The sequence below is a fragment of the Choloepus didactylus genome, chromosome 18 (genome assembly GCF_015220235.1).
Source record: "Choloepus didactylus isolate mChoDid1 chromosome 18, mChoDid1.pri, whole genome shotgun sequence".
Classification (NCBI taxonomy): domain Eukaryota; kingdom Metazoa; phylum Chordata; class Mammalia; order Pilosa; family Megalonychidae; genus Choloepus; species Choloepus didactylus.
The window spans coordinates 8,718,917-8,742,229 of NC_051324.1; the positions used below are offsets into that span (position 1 = coordinate 8,718,917).

Genomic DNA, 23,313 nt, shown 5'->3' on the forward strand with positions numbered 1-23,313 from the left:
CTGGAGAGCCCTAGGGCTGCACAGAGCTCAGCCATTATTTTAATGTCAGAGAAACCAGGAGGCAGACACAAGAGAGGACTTGCCATATGTCACAGAGCATCTAAGAGGTAAATCCAAGGATATCAACCGAAGTCTCCTGAATCACAAGCCAAGGTTATTTCCTCTACAGATTCAAATTCTCCAAAGGTTTATGGAAAAAGAGGTTCCAGACCTGGACATTCTTGATCATTTTCTTTTTTAATTAAAAAAAAAAACAAACCTCATCTTGAAGACTTAATTGGGGACAGAGTGGGAGAAATGGTGTCTGATTCTGCCAAAAATCATCTCAATTCTTGACCATGTGCACTGGGTATATGGCATGTATATGTGTGCACATATGTACACACACTCTCTTTGGAGCCTCTTGTCCTTGGGGAATTATCTGTCCCAGAAGCTTTCCTCCAGCTCTCTCGGGCCCCCAGGGGGGAAGGCTGGGGGTGCAGGTCACTCACCCCAACCCACCAGCATGTACGTGGGCCACAGGCGCCTTTCAAAAAGCAAGGTGGGCCCCAGCAGAGTGTGGAGGTAGAGGCCTTCAACCAGCAGCCACGAGTAGTTGGCACCCACAAAGTAGTGCAGGAGGACCTGGGCCGAGCGGCAGGACACGGACACCTGCAGGAGAGCACCTCAGGGTGAGCCCAGGCTTTCCCAGCCTCTGGCCCCTGGGTGGGAGGAGAGGGGCCGCCCTGGGTAAACCCCCACCCGCTTTATCCCCTCTTTTCTGGACCCTCGCTGTCCATCTCGGGGAGATTAGATAAACAAAATGGAGAGAATTCCTTACTAGCAACTTCTCCAGAGGCAACACTAAGGAATAAGTCTCTGACCTCAGTGTAATTACACTAGATAAAACCAATAACTAAAAGTAACCAAAAAAAATTGCTTTGATTGGAATTTAGGAAATATACTTCTAAATAGCCCATGGATCAAAGAAGAAATTATAATGGAACTTGGAAATTATTGTTGAAGCAAATGTAATAAAATTATTAACACGTAGAAATGTGTTCTGTAGCTAATGCCACACCCAGTGTGAAACTTACAGCCTTAAGTCCATTTATTAGAAAAGAATAAGGCTGAACATCAATTATCTTAAGCATTCCAGGTCAAAAAGTTTTTTAATAGACATCAAATTAAATCCAAAGAAAGTAGGTAGAAGGAAATGGTAAAGATAAAAGCAGAAAAAATTAGAAAACATTCAATAAAGAGGTTCAACAATGCCAAAAATCTGTCCTTGAAAAGTCCAATAATATTGAGAAACCTCCATCAAGGACAGACAAGGGTAAAAAAGAGAGCAAAGGTTCAAATAATTAGTATCAGTAATGACCAAGAGAACATCATGGATCCAACAGACCTTAAAAAGATCATAAGAGAAGATCATAAACAATATTATGCCAATAATTTTGAAGCGTTAGATGAAATAGACAAATTCCTAGAAAAACACGTTATTATAGCTGTCACAAGAAAAATTATGAATCTAAGATTAATAATGAATCCACAATTAAAAGCCTTCTGATGAAAACTCTAGGCCCAAATGGCTTCCCTGGTGTAATCTACTAAGCATTTAAGGAAGAATTATTGCCAATCTTACATAAATTCTTCCATAGATTAGAAAAACAGTTTTCTATTTGCTTTTCTGAATTCAGCATAAACATGATACTCAAACCTAAGACATTTCAAAAAAAGAAAATCCTGTCTTGTGAATACAGATAAGAAAATGCTAAACAAAAGATGTATTAGTTAACTGGGTGCAGTGATACAGGAAAAAAGAATACTATATCTTAATGCAGTTGGATTTATTCCAGGAATGCAAGGTTAGTTTAACATTTGAAAATCAGTCTATGCCACTTTAACAGAATAAAGGAAACACCATTTCAATAGGCACAGATTTCAAAGGGAAAAAGATTTGCTGCTTTAAAAAACAGTGATAATAAAAAACATTGATCTGGTCCAACCCCTTCATTTTCGGAAGAGGAAATTTCCTATCTGTTCAAGGGCAAAGCAGTTTCAGTGACCTCTTCCACCTCTGATTTCCTTCACATGAAGCCACACACACATTTTTTGTTTTGTTTTCCATGTGGTGACATAGATACTAACACAAAATTCCCCATTTTAACCTCTTTTCATTGTACTCTGAACTGTATAATATCACATTCACAATGTTAGTTACCATCACCACCATCTTCTTTGTGACTCCAAAGAGAAACGCTTTACTTACTAAGCAATAACTCCCCCTTCCCCCATTCTCCCGCTCCCCCGCCCCTGGTAAAACGTCAAATCTGTTCTCTCCCTCTATGAATTGTTGCTTTTTTAAGTCCCATGCTGCCCTTATATCCAGGAGGTCTTTACCACCCTCCATCTCCCTCTTCCACCCCCAGCCCTGCCCACCTGCCCTCCGAGGCTGTGCTGAGCCACCAGGTGGGATTGCCAGTGGCAGGGAAGGGGTTACCTCCGACAGGTAGGATATCCACCCGTTCTCGTCGTCGGGCCTCCTGGAGTAAGAGTTGGAGACGACGACGTCCTTCACCAGCACAGCCAGGGCTCTCAGGATGAACGAAGCAAACACGTTCATGTGGATATAGTTGCGTGTGCAGTGGAGTTTTCTGTGCAGGGCAAAAACCAAGCACCTTTCCTCAGGTGAGAACGGCTGAGACCAAAAGGTCTGCCCAATGCACCTGCACATCCACCATCAAGGACAGAGCTTCATGGCGTGCGCTCCAGAGCCAGAACAACAGACAGTGTCGTCTTACTCCTCTGTGCCTCCATTTTCCTCATCAGTAAATGGGATGACAGCTAACTCGCCCCCCAGGCCCCCTTCCAAGCCAATTACACGTGAATGTCTTTAGGGGTGGCCTTACTCCTTACAACTACTGCACGAGTCGGTGATATTACCATCCTGATTTTACAAATGGCAGAGTTGGGGCAGAAGGGTTAACTCTCTAACTCCTATAGAGACCAAGTGGTAGAGCTGAGATTCAGACCCAGAAACGGAAGCCAAAGTATCTCTCTCACAGACTCCACCACCTCTGAGAGCAAGAGAGCACTCAGCTCAGAGGCTGTGGGCAAATTAGATCAGTTAATGCATGCAAGCTGCTCACACCGTTCCTTGCACATCGCAAGTGCCCAGCACACGCCAGCTCTCCTGACCTCTTCCTCTTTATCCCACTGGCTGACGTGAAACTGTGTGTCCTTCACCTCCAGCTGGAAGGAATCTTTCTCACTGTTAAAGCCCCACCTAAACCTTTAAGCAGCACCTATCCAGCCCTGCCTTTAGAGTTATCATTATTTTTTCATTTCCAAAAATACCTTGAGGCAGCTCCTTGTGTTTTATGATTTATGATTTATGTGTCCTTCTCCCTAACTAGACTAGGGACTATTCAAGGGCAGGAACTGGTTTCCCACTTCCCAGCACCTGAGGCAAAATGGATACTTGGCCAACTCTGGCTGAGCTGAAGTTAGTTTCTGCAGTTATTTTCTCCTGGCTTGGTTCTGGGGGGTTGGAAAGGTGACTGGAGGCATGGACCGCTAAAGGGGGACACCTGCTGTGGAATTCTCCTGAGCCCATGAATTCTTCTTCAGATGGGGTCGATGATCAGGACTGCTCCAGGAGCTGGGAGCTTCCTGGGCCTGAGGTTCAGACGAGGCCAGCAGGTAGGAGATGCGCTGGATCCAGCACCCAAGTGACCAGCATCCCATCCCCACCTCCTGCATCCATGCCGGCCAGTCTCCACCACGCCATGCTCACCCATGTTACTGGAGGAGCCAAAACCAAGAGACAGCCGTAGGGGGCTCCTCAGTGGATCCATAAGTATCTCATTTGGGTGATTTCTAAAAACATGAGTTAGAATGCACTGAGGCTTTGGGTTCTGAAAGGCAGTAAATCACAATGCAAATGCCCTAGCTGTGGACCAGCTGGTTGTAATCTGAATCCATCGCTTACCAGCTGTGTGATCTTCGGCAGGTTACTTCACCTCTCTGAATTTCTGTTAACTCACCTATAACATGGGGGTAATGGCTATGCTCACCTCCTAGGAGTCTTCTGAGAATCAAATGACTAAATGCATGGAAAGTGCTTTGAGTACCGACTGGCATGGAGGAAGCACTCAAATAATTGATAGCTAATCAGAGTCAGAAGGGACCTGGAATAAAAGCCCAGTGCTGCTGCTCACTAACTTGTCTGGAGGAAGTTTCTTAATCTCTTCTGTCAAAGTAATACCTCTGCTAGGGTTATGGTGAGAAGGGGTGTGATGTGGGATTTAGACCAGGGCAGGAACCCCAGAGGCTGTCTAACCTGAGAGGCAGAGACAGAGTAAGACACCCAGACTCAAGTCCTAGCCGTACTGCCAGCTGGCTCTGTGACCAGGGCAATTTGACATCTCTCCCTGGACCCTCCACACCCTTTTATCTCCCCTTCATCCGGGCTCCAGACTCTCTCAGATCCCTTCCGGCTCTGATGAGCCACGATGTCGTCCAGCCCAATCTTCCACTGCCTTCTAAGGGTGGCCGATGAGCACATTACATGGTTTGTGCAGAAGCCCGTGCTGGCAGAAGTTCCACTCACCGAAGACACAGGAGGAGGCTAAGAGCCAGGAGGAGCGAGACGAGGGACAGGGAGTAGCCCACGGTGTACATCAGCTGCAACGTCGACAGCCAGGCTTGATGCTTCATCTGAACAGAGAGGAAAAGGAGACTGTGACCACCAGGCCAGGCTGGTACCACCCCCAGAGCTCCATGCCCAAGACCACCAGGGGTCTAGGCATGAACCGGACCAAGCGCTGGTCCCTCAACGTGTCTTGAACCCTCTCCTTGCCTGTCCCTGTAGATACCCAAGTAGGACAGCCCAGGCTGTGCTCTGCTGTATCTCAGTGGCCAAGGAGCCTCAATGAACAAAGGGCCCACAGCGGGCCCCACCCCAGGAGTCATAATATCACACAGGAGTTGTGCCCAGGGAAAGGGGTGCCTTGGGAATGAGGACGGGGTCTTAGCTCCTGGGAGTGCTGCCCTGGAGTCCAGGGCTCCTCTTCTCTGGAGGATGGGACCAGAACATCTCCTTCCTAAACTAACTTTTCAGAGATGACCTCTTGAAGAAGACCCAATGGAACATACTGGGGTATTTTCTCTGAGTCCCAGGATAACTTGACTGTGAATAGAGGATAATTTCCTGGAAATTCTGCATTATTTTATGTGGTTCTCCAACGGAGTCCAATATTCCCACTCAACCCATATGTGTCTCTGCCAAGATTATGTTTCTAAACAACTTTTGTTCAAAGAATGCACAGTAAATCCTTATCACCTGCTAAATTATGTGTCCAACATCTTTGCATAACTCTTGTCCCAGCTTTATGGAACTTATGTACACTATGCTGCATATAAAGTTTAAAATGTGATGAGTTTCGATATATGAATATACCTGTGGTGATTCATCACCACAATGAAGGTAAGGAACATTTCCATCACCTCCCAAAGATTTCCTCTTGACCCTTTGTAATACATCTCCCCTTCCCCATGATCCCCCACCCCCACCCAGAAAACCACTGGACTGTTTCCTGTCATTGGAGATTAGTTTGAATTTTCTAAAATTTTATATAAATGGAATCTTATAATATGTACTCTTTTTTCGTCTGGCTTATAACAGAATAATTATCTTGAACTTCATCTATGTTGTAGCACATATTAATAGTTTATTCCTTTTTATTGTTGAGCAGTATTCACCATATGGAACATACCACAATTTCTTTATCCATTCACCTGTTGATGGACATTTGGGTTGTCTCCAGTCTATCACTGTAAGACAAGCACACACCCCAACTCTTACAAGAAATCCCTCATGGATACCTCTCTGTTTCCTTCACCTCTGAACCCCCAAAGCGCTCGTAATTTGTTTTACAAACTGGGGCATTCATTATATTATTCATTAAAGACTTGTTTGCAATGGCCTTGTCTTTCCAGATGGACTATAAACATCTCAAAAGCAGGAAATGGTTTTGGGTTTGTACACACAGAGTGTTCTGATGTTTTAAAACTGATGATTCAGGTGGCATATCAGGATCTTACTGAATCGTTTTAACATCATGTACTTTTTTGGAGGTATGAGATCAACTCATTTAATTATATAACCTAATCAAATGTTTCTGAATTCATATTTTTAAAAAACATCTGTGCATGGTTTTACACTCTCTAGAAACTAATTGGAGAAAATGCTTGTTTTTTATCTGCCTGTGTCTGAGGTTGGGTTTCCATGGAAGCAGATCCTGAGACAAAGATGGGACCGCAGGCAGTTTACAGGGAAAGTGAAAAACCCATCAGTAGGGGATGGGAGACATTAGGCAGATAAAGATCAAGTCAGTTACCGCTGTGGGCAGCGTTCCTCCTCCCTTCCCAGAAGGAGGGAGCTGGGGTATTTATACACCAATTCCTTGCTAGTCACTGGGGACATGAATTCCTGGGGACATGAATTCCCTGGCACGTCTGTCCTGCCTTTCCGCAAGTAACACGAGCTCCAGAAACCAGAGAACTGGCAAAGAAATGCATATACTAGTGGTGAGAAGTTAGACAGTTGGTACAGAATTGGTTGGGGCAAGGAGATGTGGGTGGGGCACCAATGGCATCTACCATTGTTAAATTGCACTTCTTTAGAAGAGTTCCTACAACTGTCCTCTAATCGGGTCTCTACTAAAATCGGATACTTCTGTAGAGGTTCACGACCACCAGACAGTCTCCAGCTTGCTCCCAGTACCAACTGGGGACTCTGATGTCACTCGGACCCTTTACGAAATGCTTCATAACGAGGGTCCCATATGCACCCAGTGAGGAACAGGCTCACTCATACATTTCTGAAGGGAGGAGGGTGGGGTCTCAGGTTCAAATCCTAACCACCGGTCCTGTGGGTGTGAACTTACTTGTAAAGAGAACCTTTGAAGATGATATTACTAGTTAAAGTGTGGGCTCATTTGTGAATAGGATCTCTGAAGATCCTATTTAGATGAAGCCAAATTAAATCCGGGTAGACCACAGTCCATATGGCTCGAGGCCTTAGAAACAGGAAATTCAGATGCATTCGGTTTGTGGAAGTCAGAAGTCCATGAAAGCCAGAAGAGCAGAGACACAGAGGGGAGAGAAATTAGCATGGGATGGAGGACAGCCAGAAAACTACAGACTCCAAGTAAAAATGGGTCCTGTCAGTATTTTGATGTTGGACTTCTAGCTGCAAAACCAGAGACAATAAATTCCTGTTGTTTAAGCCAATCAGTGTGTGGTGTTTGACATAACAGCCCCGGCAAACTGAGGCAGAGGGCAAATTGTTACAACCTTTTTGGAGGGGAATGTGGCAATATCTAACAAAATTACATGTGCATCTACCTGGAACCCAGCGAACCCATTCTAGGAATCTTCCAAAAGACCCATCTCCACGAATATGATCCAGCACACAAACACAAGGTTATTCACTGTGACATGATCAGTAATAACAATATATTAGAAATGACCCAAATGACTAGAGCAGAGTGGCTGAAAAGCTATGACACAACACACAAGGTAAACTACTAGGCAGGTGCAAACACAAATGAGGAATATCTCTAGGAACCAATAGGGAGTGATTTCCAGGATACCCTGCACAAGAGGGTATATGGTAACTACCTGTTACATTAGAAAAATGGGGAAATAATGCATTTACATATTTGCTTGGTTTTGCAAAAAGAAACAGGATGCATCTTGTAATTCAATAAAAAGTGGGAAAAGAATGAAAAAAGAAACAGAGGATGAACCCAAAACTAATAAAAAATGGTTATTTAAAGGGGATGGGCAGAAATCGAGTGGGGAAATAGGGGAGCAAGACCTCTCTGGGTATACCTTTTGTATAATTTTACCTTTCAAATGCTGCCAATATTTAATGTATTAAAAATAAAATTTTAAAGGATGAAAAAGGCAATTCCTAAAGATTAACACTAACAAACAAATGAACCAAACTGTATTTTAAACTGATTAACATAACTACATAGAGAAGATCATTTTGAAAAAAAAATTTTTGAATAGTTTTACAGTATTAATGGGATATATTCTAAGGACCAAAAGAGCTGGAAAGAAATTTTAAACTTTACCAAGCAGGTTATATGGTTAGTGGTAATTTTAATGTTGTAATTTTAAAACTATTTGATATGTATTGTAGGCAAAGGTAAATAAGTAAATATGGTCATGTTATTTGGAAGCAAGATTGCCACTAAAAGAAAAAAGAGATAAAAATACAAAGTAATGGAAGATAAGCAAAAATCCTATAATGGTACCTATGAATCAGAATGAGGGCTTAATTAAAAATAATTTTTTCCTTAACTCTGTGCATGGAAAGATCCCAATGGCACCAGCACCAGTAGCCATGAGCACACTTAGTACTTAGATTTTGGTTTCTAATGCCCCTTAAAGAACCCAGAGCTCCTTAAAGAAATAGTCATTTCCAGGCCTGAAGAAGAAAAGTACAACATGATTCTTGACCATCTTCTTGTGCACAAAACTAAGGAAGTACTCAAAGACCAATGCAGCTGTAACAAAAAGACACAATAACTGAATATAAAATATGGAATACATGGACTAAAACAATCTATAGGTCCATAGTGATAAGCTGCCAAAAGCTGGGGGGAGGGGGCAGGTCTTTAACAGAAGAATGTCAACTAATACATGTAAAAGGAATGATGGAGTTTGAAAATTCCCATTATATATTGATTTGAGGAGAATCATCAATGAATGTTTGCTGGTGAAGGTTAGGGAACAAGATGAACAAATGGTACCAAAGTATCACCCTTCCCATTACTTACCACATGAAAAAGGAGAAACATACCTTACCATGGCGAACTCTAGCTGTCATTACCAAATCAAGAAGAGATCAAACTTTACCAGATCAAGTGATCAAACTTAATGTCATCATTGTGCAACACCTGACATTTTGGTCTCCTGGAGTGATGCTTACAATGAAAAAAGTATCCAGGAGGATTGACCTGAAAAGTCCATCAAGCCTCAAAACCTAACTTCCAGTTTACAGGAAATATAGAGGACCATGGAACAAGTTTAATGACAACCAAAGGAAAACTCAGATAAATCCAGATTGCAGGACATTCTGCAAAAAATTACTCTTCTGGCCTCTTCAAAAAATCAATGCCATGTTCTACACCAATGCAAGGTGTCAATAATAGGGTGGTATATAGGAAGCCTGTATTCCATGCATGATTGTTCTATAAATCCACAACTTCCCTAATAAACAAAAAAAAACCAAATGGGTTGCATGTATTTTGCAGTTAAGCTCACATTCACTTTACAGCATGTTCTTTTTACTTTCTATCAATGATATGGAAAAATAAATGTTGCACCCATTTCAAAATTTATTTTATAAAATATTTTGAATACTGTTGACACTTCAGAATACTGTTCATATGTATTAGGGGGTGAGGTGTGTTTCAAATATAATTTTTCATCAAAAAAAAGTCAACATCAAGGGGGAAAGAAGTGTGTATGGAAGGGGACTGTTTTCAATAGAAAGACACTAAAATGATATAAAACTAAATGCAATATTTGAGCCTGTATTAGATCCTAGTTCCTGGAAGAAAAACTATAAAAATTCTGGGGGAAAACTGGAAAAAAAGTGAGACTGGACGAAAATTAATGATAGGGTGGAATTATTGTTTATTTTACTTAGTTGGGATAATGGTATTGTGGTTATATGAAATAATGCCCTTAAACTCAGGAGGGACCTAATGAATATTTAGGGGTGAAACCTCATGGTGTCTGTACTTTATTTTCAGAATATTTCAGAAAGAGAGAGACAGAGAGAAAGCAAATGTGGCAACAAAAATATTTCAGAAAGAGAGAAAGAGGAGGGATACAAGACGTCGAATTAGAAGAGACAGCAAAATTCTCCTCCATGAAAAACACTAGATAAAAGACAGAAAGTGCCCCAGAACAGCAGATCCAAGATTCTACTGGCTGGACAAGGTCCACTACAGCCACAGTGACTGTGCACTTGGTGAAACCGAGAAACTACATTCGAAATTGAGTGAGTGCTTGAGCTGCTGGGGAAATGGCACTCGGCAGCCTCAGTTGGGAGAAATCTAGGGTCAGCGCTTGGAAGCGGGTTAGTTTAAAAACCCAGAAAGCGGCTGCAGATCCGGCAGTGAGAGCCGTGCAGTCAGTGCGGTGGGGAGTGCTTCCAGGCCCCGGGCACCTGCCTCAGTATCTGGTGTGGTTGATAGACTTTCACACACCTGCAGCTAATTGTCCCAGACACAGGAATGACCCGCTGCAGCAGGTGGAGAACCACAGAAGCGGGGAGTTACCAAGCCCCATACAGCCATCTTTTCAGCAGGCTGGGAGATGCCCCTTCGCAGCTCCACGGCTGAGAGCTCCCCTTGGGGATTCTGCTCATCTGTGATGTTGCACAGTCTTCCTCTGTGGAGGCCTGCAGAGTTCATAGCTGAGAGGCAGGGTCCCATACAGAAGGCTGAAGAGCCCAACACCAATCCCAGGGACCTGTGGGCCCATGGCAGAATGGACTGTGGGGAATCTGAGCTGAAGGGTTGGACTCATGCAACAACCCTAGTGTATTACAGTTGCAGCCCCGGGAATGGCTGGGAGTTCTGGGTCTTAAAGCTGTCTTCCCTGACTAACTGCCCAGGGCACAGCCCCCACCCTCAGGACCAGTGGTCCCAAAAGCACACAGAAAATTGGTGCACTTGTTGGACCTCCACAAAGTTTGGACCCCCACTGACTGCACAGACGAAGCTGGGGAGAACTGACTTGAGGTGGCCAGGGGGTGCCATCTGTTGGTAGGTCAGGGAAAGTGCACTCCACCAAGCTGTAGCTCTGTAAATTATAGATAATTGTTTAAATAAGTCTGCATATCCTAAAAGAAGCCTATCCAGATAAGCAAATGCCAAAAACAACAGAAAATTTTAAAGCACATAAAGAAACTAGAAGATGTGTGTAATGCAAACACCAAGTCAAAAAACCAGAGGAGACATATAACTTGGAGCAATTAATCAAAGAAGTAATCACAAACAACAAGATCATGGCTCAGGATATAAAGGACATGAAGAAGACCCTAGAAGAGAATAAAGAAGAATTTGCAAGAGTAAATAAAAAAATATATGGGCTTATGGAAATAAAAGAAACCATTGATCAAATTAAAAAGATCTTGGAAACACATAGCAGCAGATTAGATGAACTCAAAGAATGAGTAAGTGAAATGTAAGAAAATGTTCTGGAGAGTGAAAGTACAAAAGAACAAATGGAGAAAAAAAATCGGAAAATTTGAAATGGATCTCAGGGATATGATGGACAACACGAAGCACACAAATATAAGAATCATCAGTGTTCCAAAAGGGGAAGAGAAGGGTAAAGGTCTAGGAAGAGTATTCAAAGAAATTGTTGGGGAAAACTTCCAAACCCTTCTAAACAACATAAACACGCATATCATAGATGCTCAACGTACTCCAAACAGAAAAATCCAAATAAACCCACTCTGAGACATATTCTGTCAGATTGTCACATGCTGAAGAGAAGGAGCAAGTTTTGAAAGCAGCAAGAGAGAAGCAATTCACCACATACAAGGAAACAACATAAAACTAAGTAGTGATTACTCAGCAGCCACCATGGAGGCAAGAAGGCAATGGTATGACATTTAAAATTCTGAAAGAGAAAAATTGCCAACCAAGAATTCTTTATCCAGCAAAGCTCTCCTTCAAATTTGAAGGAGAGCTTAAAATCTTCAAAGACAAACAAATGCTGAGAGAATTTGCTAACAAGAGACCTGCCCTACATGAGATAATAAAGGGAGCCCTACCAGCAGAGAAAAAAATAAAGGAAAGAAGGATATGGAGAAAGGGCTCAGAACTAAAGAGTATTAGTAAAGGTGCATGTTCTAGTTTGCTAATACTGCCAGAATGCAAACCACCAGAGACGGATTGGTGTTTATAAAAGGGGGGTTATTTGGTTACACAGTTACAGTCTTAAGGCCATAAAGTGTCCAAGGTAACACATCAACAATCGGGTACCTTCACTGGAGGATGGCCAATGGCATCCAGAAAACCTCTGTTAGCTGGGAAGGCATGCGGCTGGCATCTGCTCCAAGTTCTGGTTTCAAAATGGCTTTCTCCCAGGATGTTCCTCTCTAAGCTGCAGTTCCTCAAAAATGTCACTCTTAGTAGCTCTTGGGGCATTTGTCCTCTCTTAGCTTCTCCAGAGCAAAAGTCTGCTTTCAAAGGCCATCTCCAAAATGTCTCTGTAAGCTGCAGCTGTTGTTCTTTCTTAGCATCTCCAGAGCAAGAGTCTGCTTTCAACGGCCATCTTCAAACTGTCTCTCATCTGCAGTTCCTCTCTCAGCTCCTGGACATTCTTCAAAGTGTCCCTCTTGGCTGTAGCAAGCTTGCTCCTTCTGTCTGAGCTTATATAGTGCTCCAGTAATTTAATTCAGACCCACCCTGAATGGGTTGGGCAACATCTCCATGGAAATTATCCAACCAAAGGTCTTGTCCACACCTGATGGAATCACACCTCCAAGGAAACACTCAAAGGATTCCAAAATCTAATCAACACTAATATGTCTGCCCACACAAGATTGCATCAAAGATAATGGCATTTTGGGGGACATAATATATCGAACTGGCACAGTACATTAAAAGAAACAAAGAGAGAAAGGGAAAAATTATATCAGACAAATAAAAACCAGAGGATATGATGGCTGATTCAAGAAATGCCTTCACAGTAATAACATTGAAAGTGAATGGATTGAACTCCCCAATTAAAAGATATAGATTGGTAGAATGGATTTAAAAATATGAACCATCAGTATGTTGCTTAAAAGAGACTCATCTTAGACCCAGAGACAAAGAAAGTGAAAGTGAAAGGATGGAAAAAAATATTCCATGCAAGCTATAGCCAAAAGAAAGCAGAAGTAGCAATAGTAATCTCAGATAAAATAGACTTTAAATGCAAGGATGTCATAAGAAACAAAGAAGGTCTCCATATACTAATAAAAGGGACAATTCAACAAGAAGAAATAACAATCAGAAATGTCTATGCACCCAATCAAGGTGCACCAAAGTACATAAGACAAACATTGATAAAACTGAAGGAAGCAATAGATGTTTCCACAATAATTACAGGACACTTCAATACATCACTGTTTCCTACAGACAGATCAATCAGACAGAGGACCAATAAGGAAAACCTAAACAATGTGATAAATGAATTAGATTTAACAGACATATATAGAACATTACATCCCAAATCACCAGGATACACATTCTTCTCTAGTGCTCATGGAACTTTCTCCAGGATAGATCATATTCTGGGGCATAAAAAAAAGCCTCAATAAATTTAAAAAGGCTGAAATTATTCAAAGCACATTCTCTGACCACAATGGAATGCAATTAGAAGTCAACAACCATCAAAGATTTAGAACATTTACAAATATCAGAAGGTTAAACAACACTCTCCTAAACAATCAGTGGGTTAAAGAAGAAATAGCAAGAGAAATTGCTAAATATCTAGAGATGAATGAAAACGAGAGCACAACATATCAAAACTTATGGGATGCAGCAAGGGCGGTATTGAGGGGGAAATTTATAGCTCTAAATGCATACATTAAAAAGAAAGCAAGAGCTAAAATCAAAGAACTAATGGAACAACTGAGGAAGCTAGAAATTGAACAGCAAACTAATCCTAAACCAAGCAGAAGAAAAGAAATAACAAAGATTAAAGCAGAAATAAATGACATAGAGAACAAAAAACAATAGAGAGAATAAATAAAACCAAAAGTCGGTTCTTTGAGAAGACCAATAAGATTGACAAGCCCCTAGCTAGACTGACAAAATCAAAAAGAGAGAAGACCCAAATAAACAAAATAATAAATGAGAGAGGTGACACTACTGTGGATCCCAAAGAAATTAAAAAATTATAAGAGGATACTATGAACAACTGTATGCCAACAAACTGGACAATGTAGAGGAAATGGACAATTTCCTGGAAGCACAAGAACAACCTAGACTGACCAGAGAAGAAACAGAAGACCTCAACAAACCAATCACAAGCAAAGAGATCCAATCAGTCATCAGAAAGTTTCCCACAAATAAAAGCCAAGGGCCAGACGGCTTCACAGGGGAATTCTACCAAACCTTCCAAAAAGAACTGATACAAATCTTACTTAAACTCTTTCAAAACATTGAAGAAAATGGAACACTACCTAACACATTTTATGAAGCTAATGTTACTCTAATACCAAAACCAGGAAAAGATGCTACAAGAAAGGAAAACTACAGGCCAATCTCCCTCATGAATATAGATGCAAAAATTCTCAACAAAATACTTGCAAATCTAATTCAAAGACACATTAAAAAATCATACACCATGACCAAGTGGGGTTCATTCCAGGCATGCAAGGATGGCTCAACGTAAGAAAATCGATCAATATAACACAACACATAAACAAATCAAAAGGGAAAAATCAAATGATCATCTCAATAGATGCTGAAAAAGCCTTCAACAAAATCCAGCATCATTTTTTGACAAAAACATTTCAAAAGGTAGGAATTGAAGGAAACATCCTCAAAATAATAAAGGGCATATACAAAAAACCCACAGCCAACATAGTACTCAATGGCAAGAGACTGAAAGCCTTCCCTCTAAGATCAGGAATGAGACAAGGATGCCCACTGTCACCACTGTTATTCAACATTGTGTTAGAAGTGCTAACCAGGGCAATCCAGCAAGACAAAGAAATAAAAGGCATCCAAATTGGAAAGGAAGAAGTAAAACTGTCCTTATCTGTAGATGATATGATCTTATATCTGGAAAACCCTTAGAAATCGACGACACAGCTACTTGAGCTAATAGGCAAATTTAGCAAAGTAGCGGGATACAAGATTAATGCACATAAGTCAGTAATGTTCCTATACACTAGAAATGACCTAACTGAAGAGACACTCAAGAAAAAGATTCCATTCTCAGTAGCAACTAAAAAAATCAAGTACCTAGGAATAAACTTAAGCAAGGATGTAAAAGACCTATACATAGAAAACTACATAACTTTTCTAAAAGAAATAGAAGGGGACCTAAAAAGATGGAGAAATATTCTGTGTTCACGGACAGGAAAGCTAAATGTCATTAAGATGTCAATTCTACCCAAACTCATTTACAGATTCAATGCAATTCCAATCAAAATTCCATCAACCTAATTTGCAGACTTGGAAAAACTAGTTATCAAATTTATTTGGAAAGGAAATAATGCCACAAATTGCTAAAAACATTCTAAAAAAGAAAAATGAAGTGGGAGGACTTACACTCCATGACTTGGAAGCTTATGGTAAAGCAACAGTAGTCAAAACAGCATGGTACTGGCACAAAGACAGACATATTGATCAATGGAATCAAGTTGAGAATTTGGAGATAGACCCCCAGATCTACAGTCAACTGATCTTTGATAAGGCCCCCAAAACCACTGAACTGGGACATAACAGTCTATTCAACAAATGGGTCTGGGAGAGCTGGATGTCCACATCCAAAAGAATAAAGGAGAACCCCTACCTTGCATCCTACACAAAAATTAACTCAAAATGGATTAAAGACCTCAGTATAAGAGACAGTACCATAAAACTCCTAGAAGATAATGAAGGGAAACATCTTCAAGACCTTGTATTAGGAGGTCTTTTCTTAGACCTTACACCCAAGGCACAAGCAACAGAAGAAAAAATAAATAAATGGGAACTCCTCAAAATTAAAAGCTTCTGTACCTCAAAGGAATTTGTCAAAAAGGTGAAGAGGCAGCCAACTCAATGGGAAAAAATATTTGGAAACCATGTACCTGACAAAAGACCGATATCTTGCATATATAAAGAAATCCTACAACTCAACAACAATAGAGTACAGATAGCCCAGTTATAAAATGGGCAAAAGATATGAAAAGACAGTTCTCTGAAGAGGAAATACAAATGGCCAAAAAACACATGAAAAAACGTTCAGCTTCACTAGCTATTAGGGAGATGCAAATTAAGACCACAATGAGGTATCATTTCTTACCAATTAGATTGGCTGCCATTAAACAAACAGGAACTACAAATGCTGAAGAGGATATGGAGAGATTCATTGTTGGTGTGACTGTATAAAGGTACAGCCACTCTGGAAGACAGTCTGGAAGTTCTTTAGAAAACTAGATATAGAGTTACCCTTTGGTCCAGCAATTTCGCTTCTTGGTGTACACCCAGAAGATGTGAAAGCAGTGACAGGAACAGATATCTGCATGCCAATGTTCATAGCAGCATTATTCCTAATTGCCAAGAGATAGAAACAACCCAAATGTGCTTCAACAGATGAGCAGATAGACAAAATGTGGTATACACACACAATGGAATATTACACGGCAGTAAGAAATAACGATGTCGTGAACATATGACAACATGGATGAACCTTGAAGACATAATGCCAAGTGAAATAAGCCAGGCACAAAAAGAGAGATATTGTATGTTACCACTAACGTGAACTCTGTGAAAAATGTGAAATAAATGGTTTATATTGTAGAACGTAAGGGATCTAGAGATAGACAGCAGCTAGTGAAGGAGGAATGATAATCTAATAAGAACAGGTAAGTTAAGGATGGTAAACTTAATGTTATGGGAATGCTCAGGAACGACTATGGTTTCTTAATTTTTGGGGGGGTATGGTAGGAACAAGTTGGCAGCAATGTAGTTATTTTAGGTTAGGTTAATTGGTTTTCTTATTCCTTGTTTGGTTATAGTTTGTTTATTTTCTTGGGGTAGGATAGGAACATGTTGGAAGCAAAGTAATTATTTTAGGTTACTTGTTTTTTCTTATTCCTTTGTACTGGTTTTGTTTGAAATGTTTTTTATTGTTTTTTTAATATAAAGTTAAAAAATAAAACAATTTAAAAAAAGGAAAAAAGAAAGCAAATATGGCAAAATGTTAAATTCTGAATCTAAATAAACACTATATGGGTGTCTATTTTATTACTTACAAATTTTCTGTAGGTATGAAAACTTCAAAATAAAATGTTGGAAAAAAATATATATGTACCAATTGATATATATTAGAAATTGTGTTTAAAATTGAAACATTAAAAATTATATATATTAAACTTATATATTATATATATATATCCATTGCTATATATGTTGATTAAATTCTGGATTTGAGAAGACACTTTCTTTAAGAGCAAAGAAAACGGCTTGAAGTAAGGCAAGATAGTTTATTTCTATACCACTAAACACAATTCCAAACCAAGGAATCTAAACATACTTGCTAATGCTTATTATGTGTACACACACACACAACCTACTCAAAAAGTGCCATGTAGCATGCATAAGGACCCCCCGTATCTTGTTTGGAAGAACATAACATACTGTGTTTGCCAAAACTCTGAAGGGCAAAGATTTACTAACACTGGCCTTTTTTGGGCAAAATTTCAACCCTCTACTAGAAACACAGGTAAACATGGTCAGAAGTGGTTTTTGGTATTTGTTTCTGGTTTTTGTTTTTTTTTTTTTTAAGTATTTGAATTCTTGTAAATATGGCCATTTGCAGAGGAGAGGGGGTAATACCCGTGTCCTCACTTTTCAGAAGAAAGTCTTGAACTTCCTGTCTTGGAAAGTGCTGTTTTCCTGTCTTGTTGAGCTGCTCCAACTGCTGACTTCGGAGGGGCTGCTGCAGGCCTAACCCCAGAGGAAGCAACCCAGGGTTTCACACGCTGGTAAATCCCTATGTAACTCCTCAGTGCTCAACCTTGGCCCTCGGCTGTGTATTAGGATCACCTGCGAAACTTCAAAACCAGAACTGATGCCCAGACCCCACCACAGACCAGGTGAATCAGAATTTGCAAAACCAAGCCACTAACATTTATTAAGTGCCCCACTGTATGGCAAGGTCACGGTGCATCCCAGTGCTGGACCAGCGCTGGGGTCAAGGGGTATTCAAACGTGACTACCATGTGGTCATTGTCATCAAGCAGCTCACAGTCCAGAAAGGAAGATAAGAAACAGGTCCAATTTGCCTAATTCAAGGCATGCAATTAGAATGAGTCAACATCAGATTCCTGAGATAGGCCAAACCCACCCCAGCCACGAATATCATTTTGATGCTTTTACGAGGTGTGACTTGTCACACAGTAAAATTTTATAAGGAACACAGAATCCTGCAAATCCCACAAACTCCCATTGACAAGGCGATGTGATCCTGGTCCTACAGTCGGCCAGATCGAGGCCCGGGAGTTGGTCCAAGGAGGGAAAGAAGAATTTCTTTTAGGGAGCCAGAGAAGACATTCTGAGCAGACAAAATGCAGTAATAGTCCCTGAAGAGTGCCCAGTGGGGGTCAGAATGGGAATTCACTGCCAATCTCAAGCCTCGTATTGACTGGGCAATATTGGCATTATCAACCCCAATTCCTGGGTGCTGGGCATCAGTGCTGGTTCTGAAGTTTCACAGACGAGGGTGTAAGTCACACCAATAGTGTTTTTAGAGCTGAATACTTTGCCTTCCCTTGTCCCCAAACTTTAAACTACCAAAATACCTTTAGTGCTTGATGGAAAATATTACAACGGCTGAAGAAAGCTAAAGACATGAAAAATCCAACTGAACTATGAAAGAAGGTAGACACAACTTGAAGGGATGGGGTGATTTGCAGGCCCCAGTTAGGACAGAGAATTAGCTAAGGAGATACTAAGAAGCTGGGACGGATCAAAGGGCATCTCGGATCTACTCAGCAGCCCAAGCCGGAAACCGGAGATTTTGATACCCTTTCCTTCACCTCCAGCTCCTGGTCCTATTGTTTTCCTCTTCGGTGACCTGTAAGTCCATCCTCCCTCTTCTAGCCTTCTCCTCTTACCTGGGCTGGGTTCCTGCAGGGCTCCTTCCTGGTCCCCCACCTCCAGCCTCCAGCCCCTGGCTCTCCACCTTGCCAGCGTGGTCCTTTCAAAGCCTACTCTGAGTTATGTCACTCCGCTACCTGAAGGTGCAAAGGACTGGGGACATCATCCTTACACCCGCTCATCTGCCTGTCCTCTCCCTAAACCTGCACCAGCCTGGTCCTCCTCCCATGGCGGCACTTAAAGCCGCCCGGAGCCCCACGCCCTCCTGATTCTGACATGTGGTTTTCCTTCCACCGGGAATGTTTTTGCTCTCCCTCTTCCCACGGCTGTCTCCATCTCCCCCTTCCAGGCTTGGCAGCAGTGCTGCTTCCCTCGAGAAGCCTTCCTGACCCCCAATATAGGTCCATCTCCCCTCTTTGTGTCCCCCCCCCCCCCCGAGCACCCTATACATCTACTGACATAGCGGTTTCCACACTGCTCTGTGCACCTGTCTCTACGCCTGTGAGACACTAAGCACCTTGGAAGGAAGCATCTGTATCTCGTGAGTGTCCTGGTGCAAAATCTAGCACACAGTAAGTGCTCCATTAATGCCTGTGGCTTGACTGCCTGAATGAAAGCCACCACGATTTGGCCCTAGATTTTGGTCTGATTCCCAAAAGCCTCTTCCTCTGTTCCATGCAGCTTCCTGCTCTGCAAATTGAGGGAAAGTAGGCAGGATTGGGACAAACAGGAGGTCTTCAGGGAGGAGAGCAACAGACAACAAGAAAGTGGGGAAGAGCAGGCTGTGGCCAGGCAGGGGCTGCAGAAGAGGATTCTGGAAAGGAAATTCTCGGAGAGAAGTCCAAGGCATCAAAGGATTTATTCATCCAATCAACTGACTGAGTAGCTGTGATGTGCCAGGTAGCAAGCGAGATCCAGGTGAGGGCACAGAAAGGCAAATTTGCAGCATGCTTACCACGTGTCAGGTTTTGTCCTGATCATTTTATATCTATCTGCCATTTAAATCTTTGCAACATTCACACATAGCAAATACGATCCCCACTTGGCAGATGAGGAAACCGAGGCACAGAGACGTGCAGTGGCTTGTTCTGGGCCTGGGTGTGAAGTTACACTGTCTGTCCCTAGAGCCTGGGCTGGTGACCCCTGTGCCACGCAGCCTCCCCCAAGGCAAATTCCCTGCTCTCCCTGAATCTACTTGCTAGTGAGCAGGACAGGTGACAAATAAGCAAACACATGAGAATTTCAGAGGACAGCATGTGCTTTAGAGGGACTAAATGGGTGGTGGTGGTGGTGGTGTGGGGGTGAGACAGCGACCAGGAGGCTAGAATGTGACTGGTGGCCGCGGGACAGCTCTCTGATGAGGAGCCATCGGAGCTGTAACCTGAATGACGAGAAGGACCCAACAACCATGGGGCAACGTGGAAGGGCATCCAGGTAGAAGGAACAGCAAGCATGAAGGCCAGAACCGAGGCCGAGAGGCTGACTCCCCTTGGGATTTCATATTCCCCTCGTGAGAGAAGATATGCAGGGGCCATCTCAGAGGCTGCTGCTTCGTGTGATCCTGGACCTTCTCTTGCTCCTGCCGGCCCCTCGGTGCCCTGATGGAGGGCGGTTTGAGCCCCGGGCACCTCAGGGCCGAGCTCAGCAGACTCACGTTTTGTTTGAAGCTGTGGTTTTCAGAGCATTCAGAGTCATCCTGCCAGATTCCCGTGGAGTTCTCCCGCATCTGCCAAGTCCCCTGAGCCAAGCAGCGTCTGTGGGCCCTTTCCGAGCTCTCTGAAAGTAAACAGGGTTTTGGAGGAAAGATCGACACACATGGCCCTGCAGTCCTCACCCTCCCCACCAAGCTGTGGAAAATCCCAGGGAGAAAGGTTTTCATTTCCCTTTGGGGGCTCATTAGAATTTCTACTGTTTATTTGGGATGGAGAGAAAAACACGGAGGCCTCTCGATTTCTTTAACAAACCATGATCCGCTAATGTCTGCTGTGTTTACCCAAAGTCTTGGAGTTGGAACATCCCCGGTGACTCAGGGATGTTTTAAGGGCTCCGGGGTGCAGCGCAGCTGGGGGACGCGGACTCTGGTCCCAACACTTGCTCAGAGGGCCCCTCTCTCTGATGCCCAAATGCCAACGTGATGAAGGAAAAACCCCGCTCTGCTTTGGGGCCTTGGGCCTGGCACACCTACTCTTAGCCTTCCAGATTCTTCTTTGGGGGGGATAACAATGGGTTTTATGAACCCTATTTATTTATTAGACCCTCCGTGGTTGTGGGGAGGATGAAATGAGAGGTATGAGTGATGGGTAAAGCCTCTGTCCACGTCTGCACCAGGGGTCCCTCCCCAAGGTCCTTCCATCTAGAGGTCCAGGGATGGACTTGCCAATGAGAAATGGAAACTTGCTGGAACTTCTCGGTCCTGCCCTTGCACAGAGTGTGCCAACGGTAACGATCTTGGTGAATTCAGGTGATGAATGGCCATATTGCGCCTTCACTGCCCACCTGCCAGACAGCTAGCTCTGCTGGGACGTCTCACCGACATCCAAACAACACGCCCCCAAACCAACTCGTCATCTTCTCCTCCGATCTGCTCCCCCACAGATTTCTACCACCTCCACCGCCCATGCCTCCAGTTCCTCAGGCCCCAAGCCTTGGCAACGTCCTTGCTTCCGTCTCTCCTGTCCCTCATCTGGTCCATCAGCCAATCCTGTCATTTCTTCCTCCAAATATATCCAGAATCCGACCACTGCGAGTCACCTCCTGCTGCCACCATCAAACCACCATCATCTCTCACCTGGATCCCTGCAAATGCCTCCAACACTCCTGCCCCTCGGTCTCTGGTTGAACCAGCAGTCAGAGTGACCTGAATAAAATGCCAGGCACATCAGCCACTCCTCCACTCAAAATCTTCCCGGGTTCCCTGGGAATAAGTCAGAGCCCACCTGTGGCCTCCCGCAGAACCCTATGAGATCTGGCCCCCAGCCCACTCGGACCCAGCCTCCTGCAGCTTCTCTCCCACTTTCTCACCTTGCTCCAGCCACACTCACATCCTGGCTCTCCATGGAACACTCCAGGCGTGGGGCTGCCCATGAGGGGCCTCCGCTCTGATGACCCCTTCCCTCCTCCACACTATTCCTCTGCTGGCCAAATCCTCCACCTCCTGAGAGTCTTTACTAAAATGTCATCTCACCATGGAGGTCTACTCTGACCACCCCGTTTAAAACTGCAACTCACTCCCCCACCCCACTCCAAAACTCACATCTCCTTACCACACTTTATTTTTTAAATATATCACTTTCATACTCTATACTTGACTTATTTATGATGTTTATGGATTATTATCTGCCTCCTCTACTAGAATATAAGCCCTACAAGGAGAAGGATTTCACCCTGTTTTTGGTCACTGATATATCCCAAGCACTTAAAACAAAGCCTGGCTCCTGGCAGGTACTAAGTAAATATTTGTTGAACGAGTGACTGTCGGTAATGCCACGGGAAAATGGCGGAGCACCTTGCTCTCCAGGTCCCCAAAATGCTCTGTGTTGGGGCTGCAAAGATGAAGGAGACGCCACTCAAAGTGTAGCAGGGGAAGGAGACGTGCAAATTAAAGAGTGCCATTAAGTGTTGTAAATGCAAAGACAGAAAACTGTGCAGATACACATGAGGCCAAAGAAAGGTCAGGTCCCCTGTACACGTGGGAAAAGCCAAGAGGGATTCTCCAGAGAGACGGAAGGTCCAAGCTAAGAACTGAAGTTGCATTCACAGGCAGAACGGGAGGACAGAGCCTCTGAGGCATGGCGGGGACAGGGAGGTGTGAGCCAAGGCACCGGGTGGTGGGCTGTGGGGACGTGCATGGACTCGGGCGTTGTTCTTTGGGCTGCAATGGAAGGAAAAGAGGAGGTGGGAGAGGGCACCGAGAGAGCTGCAGGGCCAGGTCCCAGAGGCCAGTGATGGGGGCCTGCCACCACCCATGTGCATTCTCGGAAGCTCCCTGGAGCATGGGTGGGAAGGAGGGCCAGTGGGGAGAGCAGGAAAGCAGCGATGGAGGGGGATGAGGACCCCCCTGAGGCAGCACCTGTGGGGTGGAGGGAAGCAGGCACCAAAAACTGGGCCATCACCCAGCTGAGGGTGTGTTTGAGTGGAACCAGGGGGAGGTGAGACTGTTAGCGAGATGGGGAATGTAAGTGGAGGCGTTTCTTTGCCTCTCTTCTCCGTTTTCCACTCCTCTCTTTGTCCCTCAATTCTCAATCCAACTGATGAGGAGTCACCATTCTACCACTGATTTTTCTTTGATCTTTTCCCTTTCCCCCAGCCCCTCACCTCCGCCAAGTCAGGCCCTCCTCCTCTCTTTTTGGACACTGCAGTAGCTCCCAAACTCGCCTCCCTGAGCCCCCTCCAACCCTCTGGTCCTCCAGGCACATGCTGTCAACAACAA

The 23,313-nt window shown here is 43.4% G+C and overlaps 1 protein-coding gene across 1 annotated transcript in view; it reads right to left on the minus strand.

Annotated features, from left to right (window-relative positions):
- The window catches only part of GLP2R (glucagon like peptide 2 receptor), a 64,714-nt gene that overhangs the window by 31,710 nt on the left and 9,691 nt on the right, over positions 1-23,313 (minus strand). The window contains exons 4-8 of the mRNA XM_037809523.1: positions 20,535-20,660; positions 16,542-16,546; positions 4,595-4,695; positions 2,483-2,636; positions 492-651 (exon numbers count right to left, since the gene is read on the minus strand). Coding sequence (XP_037665451.1) covers positions 492-651; positions 2,483-2,636; positions 4,595-4,695; positions 16,542-16,546; positions 20,535-20,660 — 546 coding nt within the window. The remainder of the gene's footprint in view (positions 1-491; positions 652-2,482; positions 2,637-4,594; positions 4,696-16,541; positions 16,547-20,534; positions 20,661-23,313) is intronic.